We start from the raw sequence: 14,330 nt of genomic DNA, 5'->3' as shown, positions 1-14,330 counted from the left end.
AAGTTTATTGGTACAAAAACCAAGTTTTTTGAAACAATGAATAGAAATGAACTCGTGATGAAATGAACTTTTACAGTAATTTTCTTATGAGTAAATAATAGAATAGGAAAACCTATGAATGAATATATATCTTAAACAGTACAATGACACATGGCCTGTGCCAAACGAACAACAGGCCATTCAACTACAAAAACAAACCTAGGGTTTACCATAAATGGGATGACCTCATCGTGACTAAATTTACCAGAAACGTGACCATTAAATGGATTTCAGTGCCAATTTCTCCCATGTCTGGGAGACTGTTGAGATGATCCACTGAATAACTGAAATCGGAAAACGTTTGGGGTTTGATTTCCTGCCCTAAAAATTAAGAATATATATTTTTATTATTTATTACCTGGCAGCCTAGCTACCAAGGTGGTCCGTGGAGATCAGGGATCCAACTCAGTCACTTTTGGCTGAGAACCAAACACTCTCGCCACTATACAATCCTACCACCATTCTTTAAAAAAGCTTTTTATTAAAACACAAATGGTAATGTAAACTAGCCTAGTAACCAGGCTAATCTCCAAGTTTGTGTTTTATTTACTCTGGCATATACATATCTGTGAATTGGTCTGGTGAGGTTTACTGGACTACATGTTAACATCAATAAAGTGTAAAAAGGTAGCCTTTCAGACAGTGATTGGAATGTTATACATTACCTGACTGGAGGAGTATAGGAGACTGGCGTCCCTTTTAAAAATCAAGAAGTTAAGAGCTTTATCACGTCATTTTCAACATTGACATAAATTGTAAAAAAACAAAATGGTGGTCTTAAGAGACACTTACTGAAGTCCTGATGGGAATTATGACTGGACATGGAGTGGGCCGATCCAGGCGGTGTCTTTAAGAGAGTCACAGACCACACATATTAAGTCAACTGTTTGGTTCATCCAACAAGTTTAGTTTTGTTTGTTGTTTATAGGATTCTGATCATCAATGGGTAATAATGTGGTACATGTATGTACAACGATTTGGAGAAAACAAATTCAAGAGTTGTGCAACAATAACAACCAGAAGGGAAATATATAAAAAATAAAACATAAAGAGAAACAAATACACAGAATACAATTATTATTAGGCACGAAAATATATCATATTATAGGTTGTATTTCAATTAAATTGATCGTTATGGACAATAGTTTTGATGTGATTTTCATTTAGGTTAAAATGGTGTAAATATATATATGCAATGGTTTGAAGTAAATGTCAAATTTACTTCAATTTCAATTTACTTTTGTATTTTTTATTGTGTGGTTTCATAAAGGTGTGGGTTTTCACATGCTAAGAGCATGGGCCTCATTAACCTAGCCTCCATCTTGGTTCCGGGTGAGCTGAATGCAGAATTTCGCATTCAGTTCCACCACCCAGCTAGCGTTAAGAACCAAGATGGCCGCTTGGTGAATGAGGCCCATGGAGATGGCTGGAGGTGTGAATGCATATCATGCTCACTGTGAGGGAAAGCCGCAGGCCTCTAGCTCTCCCCTGGGATTCAGCCGAGCCGGGATGACTGAAGACCACACAGTGAGTCAAGCACAGGTTTACAAAGCACTTTTGCTGTGGACTATTTTTTAAATTTAATGGTTGCTTTCTTTCCATTATTTTCTATGTATATGTCATTCATGAGCAAGAACTGTGCAGTTTTCACAATACACCCGCACAATTTATATGGACATATATTAATATTTGTATTTATTTTATGCATCTAGTTATTGGTGTATTTGTTCTTTTGCTTATTTTGTATCTTGTATTTCTGCACCAATACAAATCCCATGAAAGCTTTCCTGGGGTCAAAATCGTTCTGCTTGTGAAGGATGCCTACTGCAGACACATCCAGGAGGCTGCTGAGTGTTTTCTTGCGAAAGGCAACAACCATCAAGTTGCGACTAGGCAGTAAACCACGTACCTCATATTTTGTGGGCAAGGCGTCACTATGGGGGAGGGGGAAGAAAACCATTACTAAGTTCACTAATACTAAGCAAGTCTTGTGAGGCGTAAACTAATTAACTGAACTAAATAAAACAAGGCCTAATCCTTGTGTTTACCTGGAGGTGTGACCGCTACTGGAAGAGATATCCTGTGGGCACTGTGCGTCATTGAAACATATGTATAAACCCCATCAAACCGATTCAGGATATTCATTGCACCGGCATTTTTGGAACACAAAAGCGGCGATACAAGTTTTTCTTACCTGCTTGTTAGAAATTGTCCCGGTGAGACCTGTGGTAAGGAGATACGCGTGAACTTTGGATTAGACAGCGCTATGGATGTTGTGGATGGAGTATGCAGTATCAAGCTACTCTCTCAACACTCACCCTTCTCTGAGAAAGAGGCTTTTTCAACTCTGCATTTTGTCTTTTCAGCTCACAGACTTGCCTGTGGAAAGCACACATATAAAACTCAAGTGTTCTTAGACAGCACCCAGGAGACGTGTATCCCCACCACCTCAGGGAGAAGAACCTTAGAAAACCTCTCAACGCAGAACAATCAGACTTTTTTGAATACCTTTTTAACACCAGACTAATATGGTATTAATATGCTATAATAATATATAATATGCTATACTATTAAAAGATTGAGCCATGTGTTGTCAGTTGCAGAACTGAACGTTTATTGAATGCAGGAACAGATACTACAAAGCCTACTTTTATATTATACCAAATTCTGTTTTCCTTAGTGTAGCTGTAACACACACACACACACACACACACACACACACACACACACACACACACACACACACACCTGTAACCCTGTTCTGTGGCCTCTTTCAGGCGTCTCTCCAATTCAGAAGACTTATGCTTGAAGTAGGCCGTAACTCGCTCCTTCTGTTTGCATTGGAAGAGTGCAATCTGTAGGTAACACGGGTTAAAAACAAGTTTGCTAACGTCGTACTAATTATTTCTCCTTTATTTATGATCATTACCCTAATCTAAGATCATCCTTCGCTAATACACACAAACCTGTGTTATGTGCTCAAGCCGTGTTTGAATAAGTTTCACAGGGTCCTTGAAAAACACTTCTTCCTGTGGCTTCATCTAAAAAGCAAACAATTTAACCCAAATGAAGGTTTGGTGAAAGTTGTAGGGCATCTCTAGGTTTCGGCTTTTCATTAAAAATAGACCCACCGCATCTGTAAGAGGCAGATGATGACAACTGGCTCCACAAACGGTACATTGTTCTGCTGGGAAGGGCGACATGTTAACTGCCTACTACTAGCGTGTATGAATAATGAATAGGAAAGGTAAAAAGAAGTTCAAGCAACACAGAAAGACCTACCGGAGTTGATGCAACCCTCACAGCAGATATGGCCACAACTGGAGACGAAGAACTTGTGCCCGTTCCGCCTGAAACATCGGTTACAGTGGAACCAGTCCATCGTCTTCGGCTCTTCTTCACCTGGAATCAGACAGGCCAACTATTCGTTCACACACACTTTAAAAATGGCCTTGAGTTGGCAAAAAAAACAAAACCTGTTGACAGTGACACCACATTCGGACTACATGTGAAGTCTTGATAGGTCTGCTTCCTACCTCCGCAAGGGTGGAAAGTAATTGTATTGTTCACTGGGGAGAAACAAATGTAATAGTGTGCTTCGTCACATTAGCTTGACCGGATGCTTACCATAAAAAAAAAAAAAAAAAGTTTTTCGCGCTCATAGGCCTACAGGGGCACTCACACAACTTCAACTTGAATATAAGAATATTAATAAGTGTTTCTGTCGAATTGGTGAAGGCCTATCCCAGTTGCAAACAAGTCATGGAATATACCTTTCAACACAGCTCAAGTGATAAACTCTACTGTCGCAAACAAACTGCATAAAACATGACTGGCGCACCGGCCCCTAAATGGCGGCCGAAAATGACGCACACATGAATGGCCGCACCGTCTGATCAACTTTCTGGCCCCAGGGGACAACATATAACAAAAATGAACTGCAGTGCTGCGGCTTACCAACAATAACTTGGAATGGCGAGGTTAATGCCTGTGAGTTATGTTCACAAAAACACACTAATTGTTGTCAAGGTAACGTTAAATATAATTTGACTATGTTTTATTTTAACAGTTGCAACTTGCTTGTACTTGGAACGCCATCTGGTGGCAATTCGTATTGACATCATTTGTAGACAAGCATTGGCCTGCTTTAAAACATTTCAATATTATAATGTTCGTTGTTCAGCACTCTCAGTATCTTTCTCTTAATCTTCCAAAAATAAAGAATATGAGTTGAATCATTTCAGAACTGTCCATCATAGTCTATTCTCTGTTAGCATAATTTTGCAGCTAATCTACTTTAACATAGGCCTACTTTGATTCAAGATGTAACTTTTATTGTAAAAAGGTTTTTCTTTATTGATGTTTTCCATAAATCTATATATTTTTTAGTTGTCCAAATCATTGATCAAATAATGTGTATCCAAAACATACACAAAACATGCGTATGGGCCTAGTCTCTCCATCTTCCAGGTGGCCATGTCCACCCTGGCTCACGTGGAGAAGGTGTTGGTCAGCATGGAGGATCTGGAGAGAGCTCTGTCACACATCCTCCACCACTTTACACTCCACCTGGTGGCTCTGGGACTAGCCCGGCTGGTCCCAGACCAGCTGCAAGCTAGCCAGGAAGACCTCCTGTCAGCTGCTCAGGCATACAAATCGTTCTAGTATTTAATCAATGATTTTATTGTACTCAGCATAACCTTTTAGAGGTTGGCTACTGACACAGTAATCCACAATGTTTCCGATACTGCTTACAAACTACATGAATGCCACATACTAAATTAATAATATATAATACTACAGCTGACACAACAGATAATTTGACAAGGTCAAAGATCAAATTTATATTATTATATGCCTGAACAGATTAAATAATACAATTGAGTTAGGCATACTAAACATACTGGGGAAATGTTAAAGCCTGCGGTCTAAACTTCCATTTCCATTTCCATCCATTATATTTATTTTATTAGGATGGAGTCGGTCCCATCCTCCCAGAACTAAGGTCACCATCGGCAGTAACTTGGTGGACGACCTCCTGGTCCAGATCCTCCTGAGGCTCCACCCCCTGAACGGGTATTACGTGTCAGACAACTGGACCGGCAACAGCTGCTAAACCTCACTCTCCAGATATGTCCCATGGTCATACTACCACACCACTATATACATGAAGCACTACTACTACAGAGTAGTTGGACTAGAAGAGGAACACATAATGCAAATTTATGTTTCTAACAGGAAAACCAAAAAGGGGAGTAGGTAAAGGAAAAGGAAAAGGGAGGTACTGGGTAACATGGTAGTGCCATGGATTGATCTTGTTCCAAATCTCTATTTAAATGCACCAATTTTGAAATCGTACGATAAGAAGTAAATATGAACTCACACTGCCCTCTATGGGTTAAAAGCATGCTACTGCATAGGTTATCTGTTATCGGCCGTTTTGCGTTAACAAATCAACCACACATTCTTTCTTAGAAACAACTCCCCCCAAGTATGGATGGAGCAAGTGAACATGGTGAAAGCCTGAACAGCAATAAAGCCCAGCCCCTAAGTGATAAATGTATCATTTGGACAGAAATGGGTGATAACACATTTTTAAGAATGTGGGCGAGGACTAGCTCAACCAGGGCGTTTGGTTTTCCTTTAAAACGATAAAAGGCCCAGGTTGGTTGAATAATATAACTTCAGGACTTAGTAGTAAAGTAGAAGTAATGATTTCCATCCAGCTCCTCTATGTTAGATTTCAGCTTATTTCTAAACTGTTCGTATAGACTCTGCGTTGTGTATTTTTTCGTCGTAGTAGTAGTAGTGAAGTGGAAATCAAGGAAGCTTGACAGGTTGGATCAGAGGGTGGAATAGATGGTTTATTCTAGGATGTAATACAGCACAGGTACAGACTTAGGTGGAATAGTCTTAGTGTAGGTGGTGAAGAGCAGTCCCCTGATGTGCTCCTTGGCTGTCGATCCCTCTTCTTCCCGAACCAAAGGTTTGAGAAGAGTATTATAGGAAAGACAACGTGAATAACAAAAGAACAGATCTCTCCCTTGATAAGGTATATGGCCCTGGCTATGCCCCAGACGACCGGTTTGGTTCATCCTTGTTGGGACATAACAAATGGAGGAATGTTGGAAATAACACCTGATGTCAGTAGGAGAGGCACTGGACTGTTCATAGACTAAGAAATGTGAAGACAGAGAGACACTAAAAAAACAATCTACATCTATAAACCTTTTTTACTTCTCTATCTGTTCTTCTTCTTTCTACCCCCACTCTTCTCTCCATCACCTCTCCACTCCACTTTCCCTCCCTTTTGTTTCTTCTTTCTTTCTTTTTATCAACCTCCCTCCCACCTATCCCTCGTGTGGAGACTCAGAGGTGGATAGGCTGCCATGAATAATGGCCTCCTTCATCTGTGCTGGAAAATCAGGGGGCTCACCTATCTATTCCAGAGTCGCCTGAGGCAGCGTTTTGGGAGGGCCTCCAGGTAGGACTGGCTTCCATTGGCAACCGTGGGCCAACTGTGTACAACAGTCCAGCATGGGCCTAATTTATCTAGGAACCTAGCCACCTAGAACCAAGATGGAACCAAGATGGCACTTGGATGGAATAAGACCCATCGAGCACTGGGAAAGAGTGGATTCTTTCAGTAAACCGGTAGCAGTGTATGGGTTTCCACAGGTTATATAAGCATTATAAAAGCAAATCTCTAACCAGGTGTGCGTATTTTATTTAATCTAAGGATACATGATTAGCAACGCATGCCATGAGACAGGACAATTTTTTTTGCTGCTGATGGAAAAACTCTGACTTGTATGTAGACAAACAGAGCTGTATGTAGACAAACAGAGTCTACGTCTCTTCCTCTGCGAAACAGCAGGTTCTGATCCAGTGCTCCACTGTCGACCAGATATTGGCAGAACTTTTCGGGGCCAGGACGGGACCCACTACCTGCTCAGGCCCTCAGGTTCCACTCTTTTGAGAAGGAGTCCACCTCCTCAACAAAATAATTCAACAAATGCTATTTGCCTGCAACACGCAGCATCTGCAGACCCCCAAACCCCTGGCCAGCACCTGTGGACCTCCTGCCTTGCCTCAAATTCAAATTTGATTTTTTTTCATATTGTAATTTGAACAGGTATCAAGGGCTCCTCCAAACACAGCACAGGACGCAGATGATGATGTTGAAAATCCCATTTGTTGTAAAAGTTGCAGAAAATGAAGACAATGGAGCTCCATGTTGCCATGAAGGAGATCTCTCACTGATTTGGTGTGGTGATGGCTGTTTTAACCTGTGCACATTGATTTCTCAATATGAAACAGTTGTGCAGCCTCACCCAGCCCCAGGGCCCAATCTGACTCGTCCAGGTGAGGCAGCTTAAATCAGCCATCATCTACACACACTCCCAAAGTGTGTATGTGTAATGTATGTGTAATACATTGCGTTTTTAGTAAACATGATACACATCATTTTGCCATATTATATTTGAAAGGTGAGGTTGAAGAACAGGAGAAAAAGGCCCTGGAGCTCTGCGGGCCCCTGAAGGAGACGCTGAACGAGGCCTTGCCCCGCGTGTGGCTGACCAGGGAGGGCCTCATGGAGGACCCCCAGGTCCGTTCTCTCATCACCATGGAGATGCTCCACCACATATAGCCCTCTTGAGCTTTGAGGAGGTGAAGGGGGGAGACAGCGCCCCCTGCAGCCTCAACCTCCCTGTGAGGAGGGAGGTAGGAGCGGCAGAGAGACCCCTACCCTAACTTCTCACATGGACACCGAATAGGACTTCTACATAGACGTCTACCATGGATGTTTAACATGTGCATCTAGCATGGACATCTTACATGGATGTTTAACAAATGGATTTACAACATGGGCATCTATTCATCAACGTCTTACATGCTTAACACATGGAATTCTAACATGTGCGTCTAACATGGACGTCTACATGGATGCTTAACATGGATTGTTAACATGGACCCCTTGTTATGAACACCTAATACATCAAATCGAGTGGATTCCTTTTATTCATTGACATTGATTGATTGTTTTATCTATTCCTATTATTCATTTGTATTTATATTATTACAAACATTTTCCATATTTATTGGGTTGGACTCACTGGAGATGTAGAATGGAGTGTCAAAAATTATGTTGTTTTGTTTCATAAATGTGAGCAATGAATATATACTTGATTGTAAGGTTTGAGGTAAATAACAGTTGGACGCTGGATGGTGGTCAAATAAAAGTACAATAAAGACAATTATTAATTTCCGTAGAATAAAGTCATTTGGAAATTCAACTTTGGGAATTCACCATGTGGACAATAGACACGAAATATTCGATTAATAAAAAATGAAGACTAAAATTTGAATTATTTAGAATTTGACCCCTTTTGCCATACCATAGCATTCCGTACGAGGGCGCTAAAAACAGCGTTTATAAACGCCCATCGACGTGGTAACTGAAACCAGGCAAATTCTGGCCCTGTTGGCTTTCCATACAGAGCACCGACAGACCGAGGTCGGTCCGGATGACAGTTTAACCTACGAGCAGAACAGCAGCATGGGTAGTCCTGCCTGAAACCCCGTAGTTAACAAATATCGACGAGGATGCTGTCGGTCGAGGAACCACCTGCTCGTTCTCAGCGCCAGATAAAGCGTCGTACACCTGACAGCCCGTAGGGAAGTTGGTTTGTTTAGGCTCACAACAGATATCATCGTCAGGGCGGACTGTTGTTTAACAAGTTTCGGAGGCAAGCCCTTTGCTAGCCTAAGCGCAGATTTAGTTACGTTTCATACCTTCGTTTTATAGATTTATTGGTTAAGTAGTTTCACCACTGCTTGATATTGCATCGCAGGTAGCAGTGTTGTCCTGGAAAGCAGCCTACCTCACAGAACCGGCCAAACCAGGTACATCATTAGAGGACATAATTTGTTCATGTAGTGAGTGTTTACAAACTGGTGACACATTGTCACACTGCTAGTGCTACAACGATGAACTATATGTTGCCAACACTATCTTATCTATTACATATTTATATATTTTACTTATTTTCGAGGTTTCGTGTTTTCAAGTTTTGTGTTGATGGTGGAACACTTTATATGCAAATATAGTAAAAAATGCTTTATTTGAGACTCTGGCCTATGCCATTTAACTTCACTTCTCCCTCGCAGCCTTTGGGCAGGGCAGGTTTCAGGACTGCTGCTCTGCGTTTGTTTGTGGATGATTTGGCCGTGGTCTGTCATCAGACCCGAGGCTGGTGATGTCACCTTAGCTGGCTTTACAAAAGACGTTTTGTTCTTGAATGTCGAGCTGGAAGGCAGAGCCTGTCTAACCGCACGCAACATTGTACTGTCTCCGCTTGTTCTGTGGTTAAACAAATAAGAGACAAACAAACAAAAGTTTACTGAAAGATATTTGTGGGCGTTTCTAGTTGGTCAAGCATCGGGGAAGTGAACGAAGACGATCCACGTAGAGGTATTTCCTGGGGTTTCCATTTTCCAGCCCACCAGTTGACCAGATCATGGCTGCGGATAAGAGTAAAGGTTCCCCACCACTGGCCCTCCATAAGGTGATCATGGTGGGTAGTGGAGGAGTGGGCAAGTCCGCCCTCACGCTGCAGTTCATGTATGATGAGGTGAGTTAATGTGTACACTGCTTTGGCCCAAGGGACTTTCCCATGGAAATGATTTGCTATTTAGTAATTTAGCAGACACAGCAAACACCAATCCAAAGTGACTTGCAGGGAATTATTTACAGTGAGTGGGTCAGGTTATGTCTAGGCTAACTAGATGGAAAAAGTAGGCCTATCTATATTCAGTATATTGGTTAATAGTCTAAACATATTCAGTGTAAGTAGCCTAATTCTAAATATTGAGTAATTACAGGTTTCAAGGGATCATAAAGTAGTATCAGCGGACCTTGTTTGATAATGTATAAAACTCATTGTGGATTGGACATGTTTTGCTGATTCCTGGCCAGAAGAAACAGACTAGCATGTAAACAGACAGACTAGTGTGTACAGACATACATTAGCATATATACAGACAGATTAGTGGACAGACAGACTATTGTACAGAAAGACATTAGCAAATCGACAGGCAGACTAGTGTACATACTACAGACAAACTTGCATCTATGCATAGACAGACTAGCCTACAGTGTGTGCGTTTGCGTGTGTCCACCAGTTTGTGGAGGACTACGAGCCCACCAAGGCGGACAGCTACAGGAAGAAGGTGGTGGTGGACGGGCAGGAGGTGCAGGTGGACATCCTGGACACCGCGGGCCAGGAGGACTACGCCGCCATCCGGGACAACTACTTCCGCAGTGGGGAGGGCTTCCTGTGCGTCTTCTCCATCACTGAGCCCGAGTCCCTCGCTGCCGCTGCAGACTTGAGGTACTGAGCAGCCAATCAGAAAGGAGCACTACATTCTGAACGTGCATCGCAAGCCCCACGGATACTTTACTATGCGTTCAGTCATGATGAATTTTCAGTGAATTGTAACATTCAGACATAATTTGCTTTTGACGCGGCTTTTATGTGACACATGTAGTTTGTTGTGAATGCCTTTTCTCAATATGACTGGCAACAATACATAGTGGTTTCACTCTGTAGTGTCCTATATATTTAAACAACTGAAATGGAAAAGTATATGTAGAGAAACAATAACCCCCCCCCCGAAAGGTTGTGTTCGAATCCCAATGTCACCCTACACTCGGCCTGTAAGAGCATGATGCCCTAACCTCTTATGTGCTCCTTAATGACAATCATCTCAAGAAAATCAGTCAAATCATTTTGGGTAGAAGCACCTGCTGAATGACCACATAATAATGTTAGAATGTGCTGCTCAGAGAGCAGATTGTGCGGGTGAAAGAGGACGGCCAGGTGCCCTTCATCCTGGTGGGGAACAAGTCTGACCTGGAGGACCGGAGGCAGATCAGCATGGAGGAGGCCAGAGCCCGCGGGGAGCAGTGGGGGGTCGGCTATGTCGAGACGTCCGCCAAGACCCGGGCTAACGTTGACAAGGTAGGAGCACGCTCTCCAACACTGGGCCCGGTGGATGTCCGGTTATGTTTGAGCTGTCCTGTGTGCACGCTACAGCGTTGCATGTGCAGGTATGAATCTATGATTTGAATATCGTCACCCTATTAAAGTAATATTTTCAAGTTGTTCAGAAAACAAAAAACTGAACCATATATAGAGTATAATATACTCTAGTATAATATACTCTATATATGGTTCAGTTTTTTCTGTTTTCTGAACAACTTGAAAATATGACTTAGGCCATTACTGTAAGAGTGTGACGATATGCATGTTTAACTGCCTGGTATAAAAAAATCCAAGCATGATCAAACCTGCTCAATGTTAGTTCAGACCATTATTTTGGGCCGTGTAGATTAACTTGACTGACTTGATATATTACCCAAGAGTGAGGCCTTAAACTTTCCCTGTTGTTAACGTGCTGATACATAATTTACAAATATCCAGTCGATGTGTTAACCTACGATCCTTAATAGCTGATTATGGTTCCACGTCGACACAACGCAAGGGGGTTTACGGACCAATTATGTCCTTGCTGACCCTCCTTTTATCCACTGCAATGGCCTGTGCCCCACGTGTGCCTCCCAAAAATTGTTAACTTGCGTCAAGGCGATTCAGCAGCAAGGGCTGTGATTGGTCCTTGCGCTGCGTCGACATTGAACCATAATTAGCCTTTTAATCACCAGTTGACCTCCCTGCAGGCGTTCTTTGACCTTCTACGTGAGATCCGTGGCCGGAAGATGGAGGACGGAAAAGAGAAAGGTGGGAAGAAAAAGAAGAGTCTGCTTCAGAGGATCAGAGAGCGCTGCTGCTGTTGGTCACGCTCCAGCTGAGGATGAGAGGGCTGGGTCACACACAAGGCCTCTGTCTCCGTTTCTACCCCTCCTCCTCTTTGTCACTAGAGAACCACAGCTGGATGTTGACCGCACCACCCCCAGTGGTACCCAGAGCCAACCGGTCAAAGACTCAAACGTTCCCATCCTACCTGTGGAGGACAGGAGCTTGTATGGCCGCGAGTAAGTTCGCTTTTCTGGCATTTGTTAATGCAGGCTGAATGTTTAAAAAAAGTAGGCACCATAGTGATGTTCCTTTTAAAAGTTAATAATTTGCAGCTGAAGTAAAACGGCAGCTTACTGAGTGCTGCATGACTGTGTGGTTGAGGCAAAGTGTCAAGAGTAATTGTGGTATATAATAATAGAGGCTGATAACCGGTTAACTGCTGAGAAATTGATGTAGGCTCTTAATGGAAATTGTGCTTGTCAGAGTCTATTTATAAACCATACTTGAGTATTTTAAGTGTATTGTAAACTGGATGTTTATCATTGTGCGCAACTGTCAAATTAAAGCCATATTTACACTACATTAAGAGGTTCTCAGTTTCGTCAACTCATGCCAATCTGTTTTTACCAGAATAGTTCAACATAGCCTATAGCACCTCATGTTTGCTGTATTTCTCCTAACACCCTATGAGGAGCATTCATCTCAATCAGTCTGTCCTAGCCATAACTGAGTCAAAGCTTCAACTAGAAAAGATGACAATCGCTTGCCGTCACAAGAGATGGAAAACAATCCTGAATCGGTAATAAGAGATTTGCCGGAAAGTCTGATATGCAATGATAGTCCAATGTGCAAGCCCTGGGGAAATCAAACAGTCTGAATTGAAAGACTATTATCGAAGAGATCAGTATTTTTGATGAACACACCCTTACAAATAGCAAATCGTTTGCATGGTTTGATCATGGATAACTTGACCACCAGCAATTACAGCCTGAATTATTTAAGGAAAGCTAATATGAATTAAGATATTGGCGATGCCGAAATGTTTAGGATTTCAGAATTATGTTACAGTGGGTTAATATCCTGACATACAGAGTATCAAAAAGTACAGTTAAAATTAACTTGTGCATTCATTGTAATTTAATGGATGCAAAAGATTTATGGTTTATTTTAATCCAGGAGACATAATTAAATGGAAATCACATGTATAACAAATTGTTTTAATTTCTAAAATACTTTTACATGCTTTTAAATTGGTTTAAAAACGTTGTAAAATACTAACAATACTCCATAAAATGATATTCAATTACATTTAACATTTCAAAAGTATTTTATAAAAAAAGAAAATATAAGAAATATACAAAATAATCGCTTTTACGGGAATTGTCTATGTACCGTTACATAATGGGGCTTATGGTAGGTATTTGACATCTTGTAGTAAATACATTCCCTGGGATTCAATTTGACCTTTTAGCCGTCGGATGATCAAAATGCTGTTTTGAGTTCATGTAGAACCAACTTTCAAAAACAAAATACCTGAGAAAATAGGTAATATATACGCTGGTGATATTTTCAATCTGCAAAATAAAACTGACGTTCCTTATTCATCACGAAAACGCCCGCAGAGTGAGTTTCGCCCTACTCTCCCATCGCAATCAAACATTGTCCTTAGAAATATCTCGTCGTTTGGGGTGTGTGGAAAGCGTTCGGCGTACTGCTTTTGGTTTCTGTTTGTGTAACCTCCACTGGCTTTAGGCTAGCCCAGGGGTCCTGTACCATGGACGGGCTGTAATACTTCTCCACTCCGCCACCGCCCCTCTCCCTGACAAACGGGGTGGATGTCTGCGGTGAACCCTTTAAAGAAAGATGAATTCGGTAAAATATGAGGAAAAAGTCGACCGCTGGGCCCAGCATGTAAAATACGAATTCATAAACAATGTACGCAAACCAAATAAATGTTAACATGTCCACCAACACCCTCCACTATCACGATTATGTGTGTTTACCTGAAAGCCACGATACGGGTACGGAGACTGGTGTCTATAGGATGGACGCCCACCGCGGCCGTTGCCGTCCTGTCTGCGCGGTGTACGCATGGGTGAGGATGTGTTACCATAGTACCCCTCACTCGGCCCAAAACTCCTGTTATTGTTACCGAAATCTCTCGAGGAATTAGGAGAACCCCCATAGTTTCCGAATCGTGGTCCGGTAGAGGGGGAACGAGCACCGCGGTACCCCCATGTGGGCGAGCAAAACCTTCCTCCGTCGCCACTGCCTTGACTGTCCGCTCCGGGGCTCCTGAAGCCTCCCATCGGCGGCCTCATTCCACCCGGGCTTGGAAACCTCGTGTTACCTCTCTGCATCTTACACTGTTATATAAAACAGTGAGTAAATATTTGTGACCTGTTTTAGCTCCTAACTATCTCCAAACTAAGCGAGTTTACTACCTGTGAGGCTCCCGCTTCTGTTATTCTA

At 42.1% G+C, this 14,330-nt stretch overlaps 3 protein-coding genes across 5 annotated transcripts; 1 reads left to right on the top strand and 2 right to left on the bottom strand.

Moving 5' to 3' along the window:
• Positions 1-269: 269 nt before the first annotated feature.
• On the bottom strand, positions 270-3,630 carry LOC311360984 (E3 ubiquitin-protein ligase RNF212B-like; the record flags this gene model as incomplete). The annotated part of the gene is made up of 13 exons (XM_084481148.1): positions 3,576-3,630; positions 3,322-3,441; positions 3,171-3,226; positions 3,006-3,080; positions 2,788-2,894; positions 2,358-2,418; positions 2,234-2,262; positions 2,088-2,128; positions 1,949-1,973; positions 1,495-1,552; positions 832-886; positions 705-735; positions 270-360 (listed from the first exon to the last, which is right to left on the bottom strand). The coding sequence occupies exons 2-13, from the start codon at positions 3,419-3,421 to the stop codon at positions 270-272; spliced, it is 729 nt and encodes a 242-aa protein (XP_084337274.1). The 5' UTR covers positions 3,422-3,441; positions 3,576-3,630.
• A 4,914-nt stretch (positions 3,631-8,544) lies between these two features.
• On the top strand, positions 8,545-12,427 carry LOC311360982 (ras-related protein Ral-A-like). Of its 3 annotated transcripts, none has more exons than XM_084481147.1 (6): positions 8,545-8,714; positions 8,895-8,946; positions 9,542-9,674; positions 10,225-10,433; positions 10,889-11,063; positions 11,780-12,427. In XM_084481147.1, exons 3-6 carry the CDS (start codon positions 9,561-9,563, stop codon positions 11,909-11,911), a joined length of 630 nt encoding a protein of 209 aa, XP_084337273.1. In that variant the 5' UTR covers positions 8,545-8,714; positions 8,895-8,946; positions 9,542-9,560; the 3' UTR covers positions 11,912-12,427. The 3 variants fall into 3 exon arrangements, with proteins under 3 accessions (XP_084337273.1, XP_084337272.1, XP_084337271.1); XM_084481146.1 differs by having other exon boundaries at positions 9,471-9,674; XM_084481145.1 differs by having other exon boundaries at positions 8,545-8,946; positions 9,471-9,674.
• Positions 12,428-13,079: 652 nt separating this feature from the next.
• mplkip (M-phase specific PLK1 interacting protein) lies at positions 13,080-14,330 on the bottom strand. The gene is made up of 2 exons (XM_084481149.1): positions 13,862-14,330; positions 13,080-13,709 (listed from the first exon to the last, which is right to left on the bottom strand). Exons 1-2 carry the CDS (start codon positions 14,216-14,218, stop codon positions 13,524-13,526), a joined length of 543 nt encoding a protein of 180 aa, XP_084337275.1. The 5' UTR covers positions 14,219-14,330; the 3' UTR covers positions 13,080-13,523.

Source organism: Micromesistius poutassou (assembly GCF_964030765.1).
Source record: "Micromesistius poutassou genome assembly, chromosome: 16".
NCBI lineage: Eukaryota > Metazoa > Chordata > Actinopteri > Gadiformes > Gadidae > Micromesistius > Micromesistius poutassou.
The sequence above is the reverse complement of the archived record's forward strand: the minus strand, read 5'-3'. Positions and strand labels throughout refer to the sequence as shown.

Bases quoted from the DNA above. Each gene is read 5' to 3' on its own strand.
- mplkip (XM_084481149.1), bottom strand. From the start codon at position 14,218: ATGCAGAGAGGTAACACGAGGTTTCCAAGCCCGGGTGGAATGAGGCCG. The intron at 13,710-13,861 runs GTAAACACACAT...CTTTCTTTAAAG, and splicing joins ACCCGTATCGTGGCTTTCAG to GGTTCACCGCAGACATCCAC.
- LOC311360982 (XM_084481147.1), top strand. From the start codon at position 9,561: ATGGCTGCGGATAAGAGTAAAGGTTCCCCACCACTGGCCCTCCATAAG. The intron at 9,675-10,224 runs GTGAGTTAATGT...TGTGTCCACCAG, and splicing joins TGCAGTTCATGTATGATGAG to TTTGTGGAGGACTACGAGCC. The intron at 10,434-10,888 runs GTACTGAGCAGC...TGTGCTGCTCAG, and splicing joins GCTGCCGCTGCAGACTTGAG to AGAGCAGATTGTGCGGGTGA.